At 39.8% G+C, this 11,892-nt stretch overlaps 1 protein-coding gene across 1 annotated transcript in view; it reads right to left on the bottom strand.

Annotated features, from left to right (window-relative positions):
• Nucleotides 1-3,845: 3,845 nt before the first annotated feature.
• The window catches only part of LOC124118761 (sodium-dependent proline transporter-like), an 18,785-nt gene continuing 10,738 nt past the window's right edge, over nucleotides 3,846-11,892 (bottom strand). Inside the window, exons 8-13 of the mRNA XM_048397246.1 lie at nucleotides 11,744-11,868; nucleotides 10,939-11,051; nucleotides 8,701-8,800; nucleotides 6,900-7,000; nucleotides 5,170-5,337; nucleotides 3,846-4,077 (exon numbers count right to left, since the gene is read on the bottom strand). Coding sequence (XP_048253203.1) covers nucleotides 3,922-4,077; nucleotides 5,170-5,337; nucleotides 6,900-7,000; nucleotides 8,701-8,800; nucleotides 10,939-11,051; nucleotides 11,744-11,868 — 763 coding nt within the window. The 3' untranslated portion in view covers nucleotides 3,846-3,921. The remainder of the gene's footprint in view (nucleotides 4,078-5,169; nucleotides 5,338-6,899; nucleotides 7,001-8,700; nucleotides 8,801-10,938; nucleotides 11,052-11,743; nucleotides 11,869-11,892) is intronic.

Below are 11,892 nucleotides of genomic sequence, written 5' to 3'. Positions count from 1 at the left end.
ATGTCAAGAGTGAGTGTTTACATGTCTAGGTTTACTAAAACAAAGGGAATACACTCATATCATGGCGCGAAGTGCCGATGTAAAAACAACATACTTTGTTCCAAGGGTTAACTGATAATACGTTAATTGATTGATCATTGTTATCTATCACTCAATGGAATTTTTAGGAACCGTGGACGCTATGAAAATAGTTGTCACGTGGGCTTTCTCAGCCGACCATTGAGACTTGACACCTATGTAAAACACCTGAAACAATCCAAGCGATCAGTTGAGAAACGAACACGGGTTATAATATCCCGAAACGATATATATCTTTTAAAATATTTGATTGTTACTAAGACACGTGACATCGAATAAGTTTCTTTGTACAGCTGCAGACGAGTGGGATATTGTTCCTTTGTGTGGATATTCACGGATACATTCCTCGAATAAGGAAGCTGCCTAAAACTTATACACATAAATTTGGTAGGTTGTAATTATGATATCTGCATTTTGTTTTCCTTCATTTGAACCGATTCGGTCTTGTTTCTCTACGTCTTGGTTGGGAAATTCTTCAATGCGCGATAGACGTTGTTTTCACAGGTCTTTTCCTTTGTAAGCGTGTATATATTACCGTCAATTTGTAAAATGTGATTCGCTCAGGCAATTAATAAAATGTGTAAATATTTCAGTCATTTTGACTAAAAAATCTGTCCAGATTGATCAAGACGATCAAAAGGGCCTACAAACATCACAACAGATTATTATGTAGGATTAAAAGCCAAACAACTTAGAAATGTACTGTTCAACGTTACATTTTCAGTCTCTTGGTGATGACATTAAACATCAAAATGTTTGGAATTCGTTGTCATAATAATACAGATGGAAATGTTTTTCAGTCACTTTGTAAAATAACTGAATATTTAGACGTTTATTAAATTTGTTACACATTTGACAGTAAAAAAATATACACACTATAAAAAAAGCATATGCTCAGGTTAAATATATACTTTGTGTTGCAAGTCAAAATAGTGTAAACGTAAATCGCAAAATTACCAAGCAAGTGACTTATCAAAACTTCGTCACCATTACCGATGCTACTCACAAAGATTTCCTTATAATCTCGAAAACTGTATTTCATTTTGTTCATCAATCTGACCATACGCCCTTATTACTACCACGGACTTGTATAACCTAGGTCCATGTTACTACCCATAAAAGTGACTAATGCGCTTACGAATGGCGCAGCAGAGGTCGCGAACTAGTCTAGATTTCTGCTATACATCCGGGTATTCACTGGGAAAAAACAATAACAAAGGCAACAACCAGTCCCGGGGAATTGCGTTAGATCAGTGCCCCTCAGGCTTTCTTGTTTTTACCATTTCACGTCACCTTGCATATAACCTAAACCAGCATACACCCTTGGCAGTGGGATGAATTGTAGACACGAGTGACAAATACAGAAAAAAATACATTGTCTGTGTATTTGGAAACAAAAATGTCATTGAACATACACAGTAAACTCTACACGGAAGCTCACATACCAAGTAGAATACCACGTGGAAACAGACTGAATAGTTTATTCACGATAGTCAGCACAAGGCTTTTGACTAAACTTTGTAGTTATGTCACTCAGGGACCATTGGAATTGAACATGATGCGTTTTGGGGTATCGTGAAGCAGTGGATAATTGTGAAACCTGAAGCGACAAATGATCTTGATTCACACTGACTATCATTATCTACTCGATAACAGTTTGAAACATTTAGAAAGTTTTAAATCCAACTAGGCATGCAAGATTGGAGCTGCAAAGTATGAAGTATTTGGACACATTATGCATGTGTAGCAGGGCGTGGAGTCATCCCACAGATGACATCCTTACCTTGTCAGCTTGCTGACGGGGTTAACCTCTTTGGTCATGTGGACAAGGCGTCCGACCTCTGATCAGAAGGTCCGTGGTTCGAATCCCCTTACGGGACTCGGAAAATTTAAGTACTCTACATTGACGCCCAACGTTGGGCTGAGCACGTTCGTATTAAATTTGAGCAAAATAAATCTCAGTACCCTACTTTGAGGCCCGGGACGTGCCTTCTGTTGACAGGGGAGTGTGCAGCAGGAGGCGTGGAGTCATCCTTAACCTCTTTGGTCATGTGGACAAGTCGTCCGAACTCTGACCAGAAGGTCCATGGTTCGAATCCCATCACGGGACTTGGAAATTTTATGCAATACGTATATGCGAATATATGCAGGGAAATTGTGATAATATATTTCCCATCTCAGATAATACAAATAATCGATCTACATATCGTGCGTTTAATTCGATGAATTTAATTGTAATCCACCGATGCAAATTGTATTTAAAGTGCATTCAAAAAAGTAGTATGCATATCATGCCCTCTGTTAATAATATTCCCATAAAATCAAACATAGATGGTTTGAGATTGGGCTGGCAAGCTAATATATCGCTATTCGTGTTGCTATGGAAACGCCAATGACTAAATATAAAATGCATTGTAGCAATTGCATTGACCAGCGTCAACAGGCTATTAAAGCTGAAACACCAACAGGCAGAAATTCCCACGTGTAGAAAATGTAGGCATAACAAGCAAAAACAGAGCAAAATCAATCATGCACTCTTTTGTTCCATGGCTAAATGCCCGAAGCTAAATTATTGAAAAGGTGTGTCCTCTTACCTCATCCATTATTACCCCCATGAACATAAACATAGTTATTGTGCAACAACCTTAACCACAAAGGCTTCAATCTAAAGCATGATCTATTGTATCAAATCCGAACACCATCTCTTAGCGTGTGCGCGCATAGGTTCCATCCTATCAGATAAAGCAAATATGATTCAAAAGAGAATATGTGACTGTTTGATTGGCATTCTAGAAGTTGATGATTAAATATGAAAACATACTTTATGGATAAACACTTCTGGTTTATTAGATTTAGGACGTTACGATGTAGATTCTTACATCGTTATAGGGACCGCCGGGTAGCCAAGTGGTTAAAGCGTTCGCTCGTCACGCCGAAGACCTGGGTTCAAATCCCGACATGGGTACAATGTGTGAAGCCTATTTCTGGTGTCCCCCCGCCGTGATATTGCTGGAATATTGCGTAAAACCATACTCACTCACTTACACCGTTATCTTGCTGGAGTGGAAACCAGAAGTTGTTATTCATGAAGTATGTTTTCATGGAGACTGTACATGTGGCCGTACTACCCTTCTAAATGTACAACTGAATTGACTTGTCATGGAACCTTGTGGACGGCGTGATACTGTATGATGTTGACTTTAGCACAGTGTTCGTATCAGATTCATCCCAAACGTTAAGGCCAATCTCTTCTGGTAATCATGACCATGGGTAAGGTGAGGTGAAATGGGGTTAAACGTCAGAGCGCCAGGCAGGGTAACAACAAACACCATTTTGTAACGTTTTTTGGTGTGACGCGGCCGGGCATCGAGCCCCCGACTTTTCCGCTCCCCGGGAAGACACTCTACCACTAGACCACGGAGGCCGTCCACGATCATGGTTGGTTGGTTGTTTGGATGTTCAACGCCGCTCTCAGCAATATTCCAGCTATATGACGGCGGTCTGTAAATAATCGAGTCTGGACCAGACAATCCAGTAATTGACATCATGAGCATCGATATCGATCCACGTAATTGGTTGCGATTCTACGACACGTATCAACCATGTCAGCAATACTGCCACCCGATCCCGTTACTCGCCTCTTACGACAAGCATTGTCGCCTTTTATAGCAAGCATATGTTGCTGAAGACCTATTCTACCCGGATCTTCACGGGTTCCACACACAAGTGCATGCACGCGACTATGTGAACTAATATTTCGCCTCAACTTGAATGTCCATATGTTATATAACATTAACTTTCTTACTTTATAGTAAGAACTATGATACTATCATTGAGGTGTCTTTATGTATTTGTCATTAGCTCATGAGCATCTGTATTTGTCAAGGCATTTGTCTGGGGCATCAGTCCAATGCTTGGGTTCACTGACTGCTCCTCATAGCGATCTTCCTCACGCAAGGGACCCCAGTCTGGTGCCGGGATGCTGGCAAGGCGCAGGCGCTGTAACATGCATCTCTTTTGATAATCATCATCACGGCAGACTAAATCGTCACACTTAACGAATTTGCATATTCATTCATTTGTGACTTTTATTATATAAAATAGATCATAAAAATGAATATAGCGCTGCATGAAATTAATGTGAATAGTCCTCTTGCCTAAATCTCATTAATTGTGGAACGATTATAAGAAATAGAGAATATTTCATGTATCGAGTGAAAATATCTCCTTTCCCCCGACACGAGATGAGAGAAACATGATATTTCACGAGACATATGGAATATCCTATCTATTTTATACTTTTTGTGTAGTAAGATTTTTTTTCATAACAATGTAAAACCTTGATACGTAAATTATCCCTATCTAACACCCAGGGACGTGTCCAACCCTTGTAATTGCGACCTAAAAACTAGTTCCGAGTTTAGAAAATCTTAGAAAATATTGAAAAATAGTTACAAAATCATATTTGAGGTCACTAAAATTCACAATCATACATATTGGATATGATTATATACAAAATCAACTTCCACAAAAATGTTCTTGAAAGTTACGAGACCGCTAATGGAAGAGAAGGAATACACGCTGGTCAAGTGACAAAAATGGCGCTTTGTGAAACGAACAGTCTCGATTGACGAGTTAAATGAGAAATTTATAGTTTATAACGACACATTTTAAAGAGAATAACAAACGGCAAGAAGCGATATTAACTCCATAAATGACCATCTGTTTTATTTGCCTTGTCAGTGTGGAAGTAAACCTTTTGTGCAAGGGCTAGACACTTACGATAAAGGGAGACAATTTGTGGGGAGGTCACTCTTGTATGACACTAGTTCCGTCAAAGTGTTCTGTTCACTGCAGTGAAAATACCACTTTTCTCAACTTCAGAAATCTCAGTCTTTCACACTGAAGTATTATAATAATAATGTAAACTTGATTTCAGCAGGCTATATCATAGTAGTCGCAAAGAATCCTGTCTCGGACAGACAAACCAGAGGTCGATAGCATGAACAGCGACCCTCATCCTAAACGAGGCTAAAATGAAACTGATTACCTATAAGCAATTATATAAAGAGATGGTACAGCGAACCATACCTGCTGTAAACTTCCCTTCCGCTTGAGCGTCTCGTAGACAAACATGATAGGAATTGGTACAGAGATTCCGACTGCCACTAGAATTCCTATTATTTTGGCATATTCCGGATACATGTATTCTCCATAGCTGGGCGGCTCATATCCAAACAAGGAAAGGATGAAAGCAGCCTGCCAACACAGAGTGAGTGAGTGAGTTGGGTTTAACGCCACTTTGCCAACACAGAAATAAAGACATACACAGCGAGGATACAAACATAATAATTAATAAGGTAAAAAGGAACACTGTTAGGTCACAGCAACCGAAAAAGTGATTTTGCAATCGAGCAGAACTCTCTAGATACCGAAGAGCAAAAGAAATTACACCTCTCACTTGATTTATATGTTTGATTTTCAATTGAAAATATCTTAAGATAGCGATATTATATCCCAAAAAATGAACTGTGCTGGCGCTTAGTCAGCAGTCAAAGAATAGACATCTTCTATTTGAAAAAATAAATTTGCTTTTTTCGGCACAATTTTAGAAAATTACAAACACGATAGGGGTCATATGGTTATATCAATCACTGGATTGTCTGGTCTAGACTCGATTACTTACAGACCGCCGTCATATAGCTGGAATATTACTGAGTGCGGCTGGAATATTACTGAGTGTGGCTTTGATGGATATACGTGAGACATGTGCGTGTTTGGAAGATTGCAAAATGAAACGGGAATCAAACATTAACGGAAACATTTTAGCACATGCCTGTTTCGTCAAGCCACAATCTCATTCATGCCAGTCGCAAAGTCAAGCACCTTTGTCCTAAATGGACTGTCTGGCACATTTCATGGTTCTATAGGTTAGATCACGGATCTATAAAGGTCCGTGGTCAGATGTGTTCTTTACGTAAAACAGATTGCTCTCCACGTCAAGACATTCTGTCAACCGAATCTGTCGACTTTTTGTACGCAGTCATTCTGTCGACGATACACACAGCTCGCCATGTCTCATTTTAAGAAGGAAGCGGGACTCGTCACTACACCAAACGCAACGCCAACGTTGAGAAACCACGGATGATGTAATTGACTCTGAAGTCGATTACGTTGAGGTACAATAATGCCAACGTAGGGCCTTGTTTCTGGAGTTCTGGCAGCTCGTAGACGGTTACGGACAGTATGGGACTATAGGAAGTAATCCTGAAACTTGTGTTGCAGTATACACTGTAGTGAGTTTCTCGTTTCATTTTGCTTTGGGCACCAGCTTAGACTACCAACAGCCTCATTTCTCATATTATATTTGAGTCTTGACATGACGATTTTCAAATTCAGATCCTTAAATGAATTATTTGTGAAAACGACAGGTGTCAAAAACATGCTTTAAAAAGTCCGTGACAAATTCAATGACTTCCATGTGAAAACTCCTATTCAATTTCCCAAAAATGAAACATGCAAATGTAAAAAATCAGCGACTCTATCTCTATCTCTTAACTCTATCAAAGAAAATTAAACCGTTTTGGGACATTTTATCATTTAGAATGAACATATAGACTCTCTTTTTACGCAAAATGGAATATTTTCCATCCTCGTTTGAAAATATGTTGCCATCTGTGCGTTTTGTCTAGAGTATATACAAAAACATGTTTTATGTATTCTATATGTTTCGAAAACGTCACAGTGCATTATGTGGTACCAGTGCTACTGTAGGTGCATATAGCATACTTTTGAAACGTAGTCTGATAAACAGTACATACCAAGAGAATGACGGGCGTAACATAAGACGACAGAAGGCTCAAGACAAGTGGAGGACGGCGGCCTGTCATCCTTTCTATATCTTTGCTGAACCTATCAGAACCTGCAAAAAAGAAACAGTGTGCTGTATGTACATGTAACATGCAAATCCTTTGTCTTTTGACTTTTAATTTCATCTGTTTAAAAAGAAATTACCCACAAAATTACATGAGAGCTATCAGACAGCGTTATTATTATGGCATTGACGTTTAATATACCGTACAGCAAAAGAAAGTGTAGATTATGATTGATAAAACAGGAACTTTGCTATGCGAAACTTTCAAAACTGAAATGAACCAGACTTCCAGTATTCATTTACACGCGTGAAAAAATCACGTGCAATTTTTTGGTCTGTTCGTTATAAGCTTCGGAAAAGGAAAACTGCCATCAGCTGAACCTCCGACTTCAATCGACCTAAGAGTGAGTGAGTGAGTACGGTGTTCCAGTAATATCGCGGTCGGGGACACCGGAAATGGGCTTCACACATTTTGCCCAAGTGGGGAATCGAACCCTGGTGTTCAGCGTGACGAGGGAACGCCTTAACAACTAGGCTACCCCTCCGCTCCTATTCGACCAGAGAAGCATGCCCCAACTGAGCCAGATACAAAGAGGAATCGCCATCAGCATGTTGCAAGTCTGATCAACGCCTCCTGCTGTAGCCAGACACCTTGCATGTTGCATGACGACCAACCCAAGATACGTACATGTATCTCGTCATCAACAGACAGGCAGACTAAAGGACCGATGTGTGTTTTCCGGGAGACATGAGGAACAACCGCAGCTGAAGATCGACACAACCTGGTGACACATCTCTGAAACCAACTGCAACCAGCATGGCCTGTATCATCCAACAGAATTTATCACCGTCTGAGAGCAGCAGGGATCCAGTGCCGCCGCCCTTAGGTTGCCCAATACTTACTCTTCGGCTCCGCCAGCAACGTCTGCAGAGGGCCAGCATCAACTCTAGATTCCACCTGTCAAACGCTGATGGACGCATACGCCTATGAAGAAGTTGCAACGAGCGTTATGCTGACTGCTGTGTTCTGCAAGCCAGCGGATGGTAAGGGGGGAGTCTCGGGGTGTGGGTTAGGATTTAGTTTTCACCACAGGACGCATCTACACGTTCTTTGACGTTATGTTACACTTCTATTCATGGTTCATCCTCAACTCCAAGTCTTCCAGGACAAGGCTCGTCCCAGCGCAGCCATTCGATGGAGTTTTCATGAGATGGAACGTCATCAATGTTATACCATCGCCTTCTCCCTCCCGACATGGCACCAATTGAAACATGTTTGGGATGAGATTGGATCCCGACTGGTAACAAGAAGGCAGTCAAAGACTCTTCAGCAACAGGAGGCTGAATTGGTGCAGGAGAGAACCCAGCTTCTTCAGACGTTCTTCCAGACACAATCAGCTCAATTAGGGTACGCTGCACTGATTGTATAGCTGCTCCGGGAGGCCATCAATTATGTTATCAAAGCTACAAAACACTTGTCATTTTGGCACCCAAGGGGTATCTCCTTGAGCATGATAATTCATATGGTAATCAAACACATGCCCTCAAAGGTTGACCTGTCAGAAAATTGAATTAAAATGTATGTCTTAATATGTTTTCAAGTATTTCAAATGAAAATTGCTTTCTTTGCTGTTCAGTTTAAACACATAACAATTGGTATAGTATGTGTTGAGAAGCGAATGCCTGAGCTGGGTTTAACACTGAACATATCAATCTGGAGAGAAGGTTTCTTGTATGGAGTCACATACCGTAGATCCAGTAGATGACCACACATTCCAGGCAGCCAGTCACAAGGGCGTTGAAGGACGAGGAGTACCAGTCCAACAACTGGAAGTAGTACACTCCTCCCTGAACAGTACAAGTCGTTATGTAACACATTAGTGCAATGTCTGCAAACATTTTGTTTGCTTGTTTTTTGTTGTTTAACGCCGTACTCAGCAATAGTCCGGCTATATGACGGCGGTCTGTAAATAATCGAGTCTGGACCAGACAATCCAGTAATTGACATCATGAGCATCGATCCTTGCAATTGGGATACGATGACATGCATCAAGTCAGCAAGCCTGACCACCACCCAATCCCATTAGTCGCCATTTACATGCAAACATCTAAGATAAGGACAAATTGCATTTGTTTGGGGAAATCTGCAACAGAAATTCATTTCAATATCATCTTCTTCAAGATGTAAGGACGAATATGCCAGGTTTGTAATAATTGGATATGTAACAGTAACTGAACATTGCTCGTTGTATCTGGCAGTGGATGACAGCAATGGCAGCGAAAATATTCAATTTTTAATTGGACTTTCCTAGCCATACATTGTTACCAATATATTTCTATTTCTCACAGATCATTCTACTGAAGTAGGACACGTGACGATCCGGATTAGAATAGGTCTTCAGCAACCCATGCTTGCCGTAAAAGGCGACCATATTGTTGAGTTCGGCGTTGAGCAACAAACAGACAAACAAACAAACTGAAGTAGGGGTTTTAATCTAATGTTAGTAGGGACACTTACCGCAGTCACAAAAGGAATAGTAGATAGAAAGGAGACGAGACAAACGCTCAGGGTGACTACAACCCGCTTTTGTTGATGAGTCGAAGGTAATGCTTCCAAAATACCCGAGATTACACTTTCTACGAAGCTAAACTGTAAGAAAAGATATTGGCTTTACTTGTATGATACTGCATGTAGACAACAAAAAGAGTATGTACAAATGTGATTGGAAATATATTTAGCACAGTTATAACTCTTGAAAAATGCATGTGTGAACTCGTCGAATGATATACTTGCGATTCAATATTCCCATTGAATTATCGTATTTCCACTACATAGTTTGGATTCGTCACCACTCGCCCCTTTCCGTAACCTGCAAGAAGACTCGTCCCCCTATCGATGAATGTTATGTGCGAAAATACGACAAACCAATCAGAATGCGCGTATGGTTTCAAGTTCTTCGTCAAAGAATCCCTCAGAAACAATTTATGATTTTAAATATGTCTTGCATCTAAAAATATACCCAAGACACAGTTAAATGTGGTCAATCATATTGTATCAATCCGCATGTCCCGATGTACTTTTAATTGCATCTGGAATATATATAATATATGGGGACATATATGTGAAACATTACGCTACGAGTTGACAATTGTTTTAGGTATGCCCGTTTGCGCTAAGACGGAACCCGGTCGCAAAAATGGCCACGAGAGGGGCACGAGTCGCTATTCGGCTTGTCCCGGAATAACACGAGTTGGTCACGAATGCATAGTTTGAAGAAATAGGGAATACACAGTCGAACGGGAAGTGGAAGACACCTCGAAGCAATTTGACGTAGTCTAAATGTTTGCCTACAAATAAAGTTGTGAAACAGCTCACATCCATAACCCAAAATAACCTTGGTTTCAGTAGCATATACATTTGACAACCAACGTGCATTTAAAAATACCATGCACGTTTAATCAACAAACTGGCAATGCGTATTTTGATCCAGATACTAGGGGTGACTATTGGTCTGGAAATCACTATTGCGATAACTATTGATATTGCAAGCAACTATTGCGATAAATATCGATAGTTTTTAGTGTATTATTTTAGGTAGATTTTTAGAGTTGAATTTAACTTTGGAACTGAAGTTTCCTCTGAATGTGATAACCATAACAACAAATAAAAAGTAAAGTTTGAGATATGACTGATGTGTTTTTTTTATTTGTCTTTACCCTAATAATTTAAGATATGGAAACTTCCACAATACTATGTGTAAATTTCTGCCACTCATGATCAAAAGAAAAACAAATTTGAACAGCAGTGCATGTATTTTATTGATATGGTAAATACAATCGAAACTATCGATATTCTTAACTGAAATCTATACTATTGGTCGGAAACTGATTTAACAATCGATTTATTGACTTTAAGTGCTTACCAATAGCAATATATCAATATTTCGATCTATTGTGACACCCCTACCGGATACTCAATGTGTTACCAAGGAGTCTATGCCAACGGTGAGCAGTGTGAAGAAGAAGAGGACTGCCCAGACTTGAGGAAACGGCAGATTGGCTACAGCTTCAGGGTAGATGATGAACCCAAGTCCTACTCCTAGTAAAGTACACAAAATTGTTATTTATTCAGCTACAATTGCAACACAAACATTGAATCCTACAGAACGTGATACGTGTTGTTATAAGTTGTGTTCCTTCACCTACTACAGTAAACTACGGTTATAACGAACTCAAAGGGACCAGTAGTTTTAGTTCGTAATAACCGTAGTTCGTTATAAGCGTATATACAGCATATATACATTAAATTGCCAGGACTAAATAATAAGTTCGTTATTTCCGTCAGTTCGTTATAAGCGTGTTCGTTATAAACGTAGTTTACTGTACATGTAAACAAACTAAGAAACGTCCTTGTGAAGTGGTGCACGCTGGGAGTGTTCATGCTTGTGCAGGTGGTCATTTACGACCGAACGATTACAACCACCTGGCCAACGCGCAAACCTACCACGCCTGCTGATGTTATGGAATTTGCAGGAGTATGCAGATTCGCGTGTCCAATTGTCAGGTCGAGTTTTTATATATAGCTGAGCTTTGTTAAGGAATTATCCATTTACAAACTTATCTTATTGATATTAAAATAATATGATTATTTACGATAGATGCTATTCACATCACGTGTTAAACATCAGAATGATTAATCATACAAATTGCCTAAATAACTATTAAGACAAGAGAACTTAGAGTTCTGATAGTGATGATATTTTCATTGTATGATGTTATAGAGCTACCAACCTGATGATACTACTTCAGATATTGGTACCTGGGCCTCACTGGCCATGAAACCAAGAGTAGAGAACACCACCAGACCACAGAAGATACTGCTTAACTCACCGATGATCGTTATAACCAAAACATCCCTTAAATGAAACATACATATCACA

The sequence above is a fragment of the Haliotis rufescens genome, unplaced genomic scaffold (assembly GCF_023055435.1).
Source record: "Haliotis rufescens isolate VD_foot unplaced genomic scaffold, xgHalRufe1.0.p SCAF_17, whole genome shotgun sequence".
Lineage (NCBI taxonomy): Eukaryota > Metazoa > Mollusca > Gastropoda > Lepetellida > Haliotidae > Haliotis > Haliotis rufescens.
The sequence above is the reverse complement of the archived record's forward strand: the minus strand, read 5'-3'. Positions and strand labels throughout refer to the sequence as shown.